Source organism: Portunus trituberculatus, chromosome 47 (assembly GCF_017591435.1).
Source record: "Portunus trituberculatus isolate SZX2019 chromosome 47, ASM1759143v1, whole genome shotgun sequence".
Taxonomy (NCBI): Eukaryota; Metazoa; Arthropoda; class Malacostraca; order Decapoda; family Portunidae; genus Portunus; species Portunus trituberculatus.
The window spans coordinates 13,792,254-13,802,253 of NC_059301.1; the positions used below are offsets into that span (position 1 = coordinate 13,792,254).

The window sequence follows — 10,000 nt, forward strand, 5'->3', positions numbered from 1 at the left end:
TTCCCTTCCTACTGTCGCATGCAGTGCCACACGCGCGTCTGCTTCAGAAGTGGACAACTGTGTCGCCTCGAGGTCACGGCACATTCCTGGAAAGCCTCGAGTCGTGCGTGAGTGTGCAGGGATCAAGCCTGATTACTTGGCCCGGCCAGTCATATAGGAGTGTGTCTGAGGTGCGATGCGGGTGTGTGTGTGTGTGTGTGTGTGTGTGTGTGTGTGTGTGTGTGTGTGTTTATGTGTTAACACATCTATCTGCTATATTTGTTTCGTGGGTGGTGTAATTACTGAGTCTCTTCTATTCATCTACTACTCTATTTGAGAACTAGTTCATACGTATCTCCTTTATAAACCTAACTTTATCAAACCTGAATCTGTTATTTCTCATTCAGTCCTGATCGCTAATCCTTACGACTTTGTCTACGTCACTCCAAGACATCTAGCAAATCCCTTCTTAATGTACGCCTCTCCACGGAACGTATGTCCAAGAGGGAGAGAGCAAGCCAACTTTCCTCTGGCCAACCCAAGACCCGCTAACCTTCCTCTCCTTCTCTCCACCAGCAGAGGGGAGCCGCAGGAACTCCTGGTTCGACTCCAACTTCACCCTCCAGCTTCCGGAGAACTTCCCGCCCAACACGACTATCCTCCAGCTGGCCCCCGTGTTCCCCCGTCCTCCCCAACCCCGCCCCGACCTGTTCGGGGCGGGGGACACCAGCTCCACTTTAGCCGAGCTTGACGTGCCCAAGGAGGATAACTGGGTGAGTATAGTGGTGGTGGTGGTGGTGGTGGTGGTGGTATCGGTGGTGGTGGTTGTGGTTTGGTGATGGTGATAATGATAAAAGTGACAGTGATGGTGATCATGATAGTAGTGATGGTGATGGTGTAGTGTGATGTAAGTAGTATTGATGAATATTTATGGTAATGGAGAAGATTACGATATTGATAGTAGTGGTGGTGATTGAAGTGACTGTGGTGATGGTGGTGGTGATAGTGATAATAGTGAGAATAGTAATATGACACTGATTACATATAAAAAAAAATAGTGCCACTGATAACGTGCAGGTGACAGAGTATCAATAGCAACAGTAGTAGTAGTAGTAGTAGTAGTAGTAGTAGTAGTAGTAGCGATAGTAGATGCAAACAGTAACTTCCCTCTTTTCATTCTTTTTCTACATGACGTGCTGGCTGTCTGGGTGTCTGGCTGTCTGGATGTCTGGCTGGGTGGATGCAGGGTGTTGGCGTGGAAATGGTGCTGCTGTCAAACCCTCGGAAACTCTTCCAAATACAGCAGGATCCTAAAACTGGATTGATGTCCTTAAGCCTACAACGACCCCTCAACCGCAGCGACTATGTAAGATATGGTAAGTACTAAGGACACTTTCTCACACACACACACACACATACACACACACACACACACACACACACACACACACACACACACACACACACACACACACACACACACACACACAAACACACAGAAAGGGAAGAATATATATATTAGAGATGTATCGGATATCCGCATCCGCATTCGCATCCGCGGAACATCCGCATATTCTTTCACATCCGCATCCGCATCCGCATCCGCAGTTGTGATAAACTGAACATCCGCATCCGCATCCGCATCCGCATTTGTGATGTAATATACATCCGCATCCGCATCCGCATCCGCATTCAACAGAGGATGTGTGGATGCGGATGTGTGTTGTGTATTGCACAACCTATATATTATAGAGTAATATACTCGTAATATAGAGTATAGACACGCAGTTACAGATACAGACCAGCAGAGTACTGCCTGCTGCTTACAGACTTAGAGTTCAGACAGAGGTTAGAAATGTGTAGTAAATTTAGTGATGTGCGTCTAATGAATTAATTATCTAGTAAAACTAAAGCAAATAATATCACGGATTCATTTCCTTTCAAACTTACACAACGTAATGTGTCTAGAATTTAGGGGAAGGTCAGGAGGAGGGGGCGAATTTTACTTAGTGACTATGAAGTACAAACATAGTAAATAAACTTCTCCTGTCTGCATGGTCTGACGTTGAAACAGGCTTTTTTTTCGGGAGGGGGGAGGGTGCTCCTCTTGGTGAGAACGTTTGACGTAAAAAACATCCGCATCCGCATCCGCATCCGCGAGGATGTCATATTTTGATATCCGCATCCGCATTTGCATCCGCATTTTAGTAGAGACTGACATCCGCATCCGCATTTGCATCCGCAAAATGACATCGCATATACATCCGCATCCGCGGATGTCTGAAATTCGACATCCGATACATCTCTAATATATATATATATATATATATATATATATATATATATATATATATATATATATATATATATATATATATATATATATATATATAAGTAAAAAAGATATACTCACACATCCATACACACTCGCACGGGAAGGGATGAGCATTCTGTGAATAAGGGAAGGGACGAAGGAAGGGACGAAGAGTGACGTAATAAGAGACTACAGCGTGATTAGGGCTGTATGATAACGTTAGAGAGGGTACAGTTATGTGTCTGTAGCGAAGGGCGTGGTACAGTTCGTATAGGTGATGGTGATGGTGGTGGGAAGTGAAAGTAAAAAGAGCAAGGAAGAAAGGAATAGAAGAAGGAAGGAAAGAAGGAAGGAAGGAAGGAAGGATGGAAGGAAGAAAGGAAGGAAGGAAGGAAGGATGGATGGAAGGAAGGAAGGAAGGAAGGATGGAAGGAAGGAAGGAAGGAAGGGCAGTTACTGTGGTGATGGTGGGAGTTGTAGTAGTAGTAGTAGTAGTAGTAGTTGTTGTTGTTGTTATTGTTGTTGTTGTAAAAATGACGGTGGTGATGGTAACTAAGATGGAAACAATGATAAAAATAACTAAGAATAATAATAATGATAATAATAATAATAATAATAATAATAATAATAATAATAATAATAATAATAATAATAATAATAGTGGTTAAGATATGTACAGTACAGTACACTGTATGAGGGGTGTTGCTGTGATGGTTAAGAAAAATAAAGAATAGAGGAGATCCTACATATTATTTACAAGAGGTAGAGGCAGACTATAGTTAATCAGGCCTCCGTCCGTCCAACACCTCTCACCACTGCACCACACACCGCATGATGGTGATGATGGTGGTGGTGATGGTGGAAGCAGGCGAAGCGAGGCTGGCAGGAGTGGAGCGCATAGTGAATGAAGATTGTCATGAATAGGTCAGTGGGTTGAAAGGTTTACCATTGCTGTTGATTAATTACTCTTGGTGGTGGCGGCAGTAGTGGTGGTGGTGATGGCAGTAATGGTGGTGGTGGTGGCAATAGTGGTGGTGGTGGTGGTGGCAATAGTGGTGGTGGTGGTGGTGGTAGAAGAAGTGGTAGTAGTAGTGGTGGTGATGGTTTGTTGATTATGGCAAGATCGGGTTCTATAATGGCGGCTATAACAGGAGTAGTAGCATTAGTAGTGGTGGTGGTGGTGGTGGTGGGGGTGGTGGTGGTGGTGGTATTACGTTAATTATGTAAGCTTTACTTATAGTTCAATATTTTCTACTTTTTTTCATTATTCTTTACTACGTAACATCTTGTTTACTGGTAAACTACCTTAGGAGCTGTATTGTGTACGCCAACTGACCTATTTGCAGTCTCATTATTTCCATATGAACGTATAGACTCCCAGACGACAGCAATAGGAAAAGGACATTATGTTGCGGATGGTTTTGTGTGACGGTTGATGATGTAAAAGTGATATTACATAAAAAAAAAAGGGAAATTGCAAGAACCCAGGAGGCCTAGACGTATCAGTCCATACATAAATTTCATACCTACCTACATCCATCGCTTTTATACTTGCATTATTTTGTGTGTTTTATATCTTCCCATTGACTCGCTACTTGGCTACCGAATTCTATGCCAGCAGCACCAACAATAGTAGAATGGGTGGCTTTGTGTAGAGACATGGGCAATGGTCTTTAGCCCTTCCTGAGCGCCTTCCTCAAGAGACCCGGCTAGTCATCCTTCTCTCCCTTATCATCAGAACACTTACGAAGTTATATAACATCTGCAACAGTGAAGTGGAGGGTGTCAATTGTATCAGGGGGGAAAACAAGGCGTGGCAGAGAGGAAATGCAGTCACATATATAGTACCAGGTAACGAGCGTCGTAATAGTTGCAGTAAAGACGATGTTGGTGATGGTGAAAGGAACGAGTGGCAAAAAGGAACAGCAGTTAGTTACATAGTAGTAGCAGAAGTAGAGAGTGTTACTGTTTTAATGGTTGCAGTAGCAGTAGTAGTAGTGATGGCGGTGGGGTGACAGTGGTGGTAGGGATGGAAGGCGTGGCACGGAGGAGCAGGAAGTACAGTAGTCAATACAGGCTGGGTTGTGTGGCACGTAGGAAAGATAGATTACCAAGACCTACTGACCTGACCTAAAACTGGGACCTGCTTTTTTCGAACTCGGACGTTTTAAGCAAAAATGTTGTCCACGAGTACAATAAAACGTCGCCATCATGGACAAATTACTTAGATGTTTATTTTCATTGGGGTGAGTTGACATGAGGGCGGGAAGGGAGGCGATATCTGGAGTTTTGTGTAGAAATTTTCATCGCGAGGAACATTTACTGGTTTAGTTGATGAACATAGATTTCCTGGTGTGAAACTGGGTTAGTTCTAGTGTTTCTTTGCATTCCATGTAATGTTACTGTCCACATTCTTACAACAACGAAAGATAAAAGAAAGAAATGAGGAAATCATATTTATTTTCAAAAGGTTGGCTTACTGCGAGAAAACTCTCACTCATACCAACATGGAAAATAAATCATAACACGGATTTTTACATAAAAAAATTATTTAAGGTGGAACAACCAGTCCCTGCATGAAATATACCTGCCTATTTTCGCTTTCACCCTCATCCATAAATTTTCCACAGCTTATCCTCCTCCCCCTCACGACCCCCGTCTTATATCTTTTATGTCAGACTGATTAGTGAAGTTCATCACATACGTACAACATGTCAGTCCCAACAGGTCAGCTGCTGGGAGCGCTTCCCTCGTGCTCCTCTGTGCTTCAAAATTGTGATGTTGAGGAGAATAATTTCAGTCGCAGCAAACAAGAGAACGAATATATACTTAGCAAGGCTAAGCTTTCACGTCATCGTAATGTCATACCAGGCAACCTTCACTTTTTTTTCATGGTTACTCCTTTGTTTTTGACGCTGATAAATACCAGCGAAACCTTTACTTATATTATAACGCGCTACTATTACTACGAACGTAAAGGACATGAGCTATTCCGGGCTATGTATACGCAGTGTTCGCTGTGACTTTTAAAAGTGGTCGATTGTTCTTGCTTTATTAATGCTGCCCGATAACTGCACATTCCCGACAGCGGAAGCAATGCACCTACTGAGCGACCACATCCCACCTCACCTTCTCCCGTCACCTACTCTGAAGAACAGCTCTACTTCCATCTTCCCCTCTGTACCTTCTCCTTTTTCTCTTTAAAGGTGAATGAAACCGACAACATAAAGAAATAAAAAGAAAATAATGCGAGCCAAGTTTAAAATTGAATAAATAGAAACAAGGCTGAGCTTAGTTCCGGCTTTCTCACGATACTTTTTTTCCGATGAAGTTCAAGCAAGGAAGATAAATAACACAAATAGACAGAGTTCATCAGAGTTTGTCAGTGAACAAGTGGTTACGTATATGATCACTTATGTTATTGTGAAGTTTGAAATATATGTAAAACCAGTTACGGCCGTTATATTTTTACTATGAATCTCTCTCTCTCTCTCTCTCTCTCTCTCTCTCTCTCTCTCTCTGTGTGTGTGTGTGTGTGTGTGTGTGTGTGTGTGTGTGTGTGTGTGTGCGTGTGTGTGTGTGTGTGGTTACGAAGTAGGTCGCACCGTGTTTCGGGTGAAGGACGATGGATGGCCTTGGTTGAGTAATTAGGGATAAGGGAGAAGATGAGATAATCGGGGTGAGGGAAGGGAAGGGAAGGTTGGGGCGCGGAGAACCATATTGGAGACACGCCTAACTCGAGTCCCTCATTATAACCTTGAGAGAGAGAGAGAGAGAGAGAGAGAGAGAGAGAGAGAGAGAGAGAGAGAGAGCTCATTACGTAGGTGCTCAGACTCTTACCCAGCCTCTACTGTTTTCCCTGAGTGGTTGTTACTCGCTCGCTTTTTTTCCTTGTCTTTTTTTTCCCTTGAGTCATAAACAGGAGAGAGATAAGACGTAAAAACTCGCCGCGGGTATTCTCTTCTACGTGCGTCGCTCTCCTCTCTCCTCCTCTCTTCATTCTCCTCACTGTGCCCACCAGCGTTAAGATCTCGTACAAAGCGTGGAATTGTTCTTATTGTCCCCGATGTAGTTGTGGTGGTGGTGGAGGTGGTAGCGGTGGTGGGTATGATTTTACTCCTGTTGTTGCTATTACACTGTCGTTACTGCTATCTATTCTACTACTATTACCTGTCTGCCTTCAATTTTGTATCTTCCTGCGCGTATGAAAAGAGAAGAAGCTATTTAATAATAATCTGATTTATTTGTGCATATTTTTCCTAGGATCACGCATTTCGCATAGTCATATTCTACTGAGCCTGTCTATGGTGCGGTCACCAACAAAGGATTGAATGACCTAGCAAGATCACCGCGTGAACAGCCGAACCATTAATTATTGTCCTTTTGTCCCACTATAGAGAATGCAGAGTCTGAATTGACGCTGAACTCTGCACTAACTAGTTATTCCATTGGGATGAAGGGAAACCGTTACAATGGCATGTGTCCCGTCACTTACTTCCTTACTGAAACCTCCATTTCTAACCTGCTAAGTGGGAGATGAAAGTAACTTTTAGATTTGAATTTTACATCGGTCTGGTTTTAAGTTCTTTTGTTTGGTCATCGCTCGGATTTATGGCACAGAGAGCGTAATGGTTTTGTTAGACCCAGTGACGCGGAATGTTGAGCAGTAATTGTGCCACCTGAGGACATGCGAGCATGGCAACACTGTCACCGGCCGATGCTCTCACCTACTGACTGGTGAGGTTTATTCTGGAGAAGCCGAGGATGGCAGATGAATGATGAATGACGAGGAAGGAGCCTGTGTTGCGACCATCTTGGCGTCTCCGTAACAGAGGCGTGGATATTAATAGAATAGCTTACGAATAAATTATCATCTTAAGGACAACTCGCTGAAGTAAGCAAAGAAAGAATGTCGGTGAGGAATTAGGAGCTTATGTTACGGTTGAAATCCCTGTGGAGATGATAAATCGAATTGGTAGCGAGTAACTGATGTATCATCTTGAGAATAACAGATCACTTTCCTTAACAAGAGTGGTGAGTGACAAAGGAGAGACACCCGTGTAGTGACCTAGAGTAGAAAGGCAACAAAATATTGTGACCTAACGATATTCAAGGCTGTCATCTTGTTGGGGTTTGATTCCTAGTTGCGGCCTTTCATAGCTAAACATCCGCCTCGCTTGCAGATCAGTTTTTCAATGTTTCTATGAAAACCTAAGAAGACACTGCAGCCTAAGTTGTACGTACTTAAGTATCCCTTTAAAAGTTAATAGACGTGGGTATTACTGGAATCATCCGCAAGTAACTTATACTCTCTCTTTGCATTGTCCATCACTCGCTGACACCTCTACGTCACACAGCGTCCTTTACTGACAAACACAAATTTTGATATTTACCTCTCGACTACTCTGAGCTTGTTAGTTATTGATCATTGTCATTAATTCTCACCTTTACACATTCTGCCAACTTGTTTCTCTGAGGATACCGAAAAAGTATAAGTTGCGGTGTTCAATTACTCGAGAACCGCATGTTATTCTTAGATATGTTCTATTTTCTAGTTTCCATTACTCTTTTTTTTTCATTCATCACATCTTCTTGCTTTATGGTATAATTTCTAGACCATTTTTAGATCTGTCACTTTCACAGTTATGGGCATTCCTGAATTAACTGTAAAGTGTAGTACAAAAGCAATAATGCATAAACAGTTATAAATAAGAAAAAAAAATGTATCCAGCAGTGAAAACTTAGATCTCAAATCCCTTCTGTCTTCAAGCTAAACTCTATGGATGAATACTTCTTCCCTTATTCCTCCCAACCTGACTACTGGCGCGCCGTGGAGACGGCTGGGTATGTACGAGAAAGTGAAAAATTGCTTCAGAATAATCCAGTTTAATCTGTTGTGGGAAAGAAAAGGAAGAAAAGATCCTTGGAAGAGTTCGCAAAACTCTTCTGAGACTGTCCAGGTCAGAAGAAGGAGGAGAATCGACAAAAAAAAAAATGCCTATGATTATAGAAATTTTATTACTTAGGAACGATCTTTTAACCCTTGTAATGCTTGCTTATTTTGACTTTAACACACACTGGTATAATGTATTGGGTTTTCAAGAATTTTCATGATTCTAGGGAGACTTTAACAAGAATTATGCCTCACCAATGAGAAAAAAAATATCAATGTTAACCTGACTAGTTTACCTGGCATCTGAAATTATTGCTGACGAGAGAGAACAAAAAAGCATCTACAAATACGAGTGTGTGTGTGTTGTCCTTTATACTACATACGTGAGACCGCGGAAGTGTCTGGCCGGCAATACAAAAGGCCTGTATTACTGGAAAGATATTGAGAGCAATTAAGTTCTGAAGCATTTAGAGCAACAAATGAGATACTAGATATGAGTAGAGTAGATTATATAGTTAAGTAGAGCTGTATAAACAGAAACATTTTCGTGATGTACTAATTCTGCATTGACATTCCCCAAAAATAAGACAAAGCACAAAAAAACATCGCACGTCCATCTGAAAAAAGACTATTATGGGACGGAAAATAGTAACAGGCGGATAGATAGCATTGGGATAATACGTGAGGTCACTGACAGCACTGGAGCTCTATGTATGCACCTGTCCCCGTTCCTCTGCTGCATATGAGAAGCGGGAATAGCCTGCACTAATTGTTTGGCTCAGTTTTACCTTTCCTGCTTAGCTCTGAGTGATTAAAGTGAGCAATGAATGTCAGAGTGTGTCCACCGCTGCACCTTGAAAGCCGTAACACATTTCCACGGAGCGAGTCTCGTCTGGTTTGAGCTAGCGGGTCGCCTCTGCGCTGAGCCACGGAAATGTCACCTTCGATCAGACTGCATTGACCCAGACTCGTGTGTTCCATATCCGTATTCGTCTATAAAAGCACGTTGTATTCTTAATGTAGTGTACGGTGACCTATCACCATATTCTTAATGTAGTGTACAGTTACCTATCACCATCACACATTGATTCCCTTGGCCACAAGTTTGTTGAAGTTTATGATTTCATGTTCGCTGCTTTAATCACTAAATTTCTCTCTCTCTCTCTCTCTCTCTCTCTCTCTCTCTCTCTCTCTCTCTCTCTCTCTCTCTCTCTCTCTCTCTCTCTCTCTCTCTCTCTTTCTTGGAAACGACTTTCTTTGCAATATTGTTACCCATGTATTCATAATTAGCGAGTCATCGAAATTCATAAAGCATATTTCTCCCAGACTTATTATTTAAAACGCATGCATAATGAAGACACTAAGTCAGGTGGACACCACAGTCTCGCCTCACAGGTTTCCGCACCTTGGACATTCTCTTCTGACTGACTGATTTATTAACTGACCGACTAGATGACTGACTGACTGACTGTAGGAATTCATGGCGCTCGTAAACCTTTTGCCTTCTAATCATAATGTATAAGCAACAATCAGTAGTTTTCCAAGCAACGAGGCTCTACAGGAAACGTCCCAAAAAGATAGATATAGGTAAATAAAAGTTGTTAAGACAGGTTTTCTCTTATTTGTATAGTCTGAAGGTGAAATATGTGGAATGATTTGAAGCCTTGGCAAGGAAGAACATAACGATGGATACAGTAAAGTTGCAACAGTTGTCAAGGGGGACCATCTTCTCCTTTTCACTAACTCGAACGACCAGGGTTGCAACATCTTAACACTTTGTTGTTTCTTTTCCATCTTAGTAGGATGGAATGGTG

At 42.2% G+C, this 10,000-nt stretch overlaps 1 protein-coding gene across 3 annotated transcripts in view; it reads left to right on the forward strand.

The window, feature by feature from the left end:
- Positions 1–10,000, forward strand: part of LOC123520768 — an 82,315-nt gene that overhangs the window by 44,015 nt on the left and 28,300 nt on the right. For 2 of the 3 annotated variants that reach the window (XM_045283340.1, XM_045283343.1), the window contains exons 2-3: positions 556–752; positions 1,226–1,355. In XM_045283340.1, coding sequence (XP_045139275.1) covers positions 556–752; positions 1,226–1,355 — 327 coding nt within the window. The remainder of the gene's footprint in view (positions 1–555; positions 753–1,225; positions 1,356–10,000) is intronic. The other variant, XM_045283342.1, reaches the window with a different exon arrangement.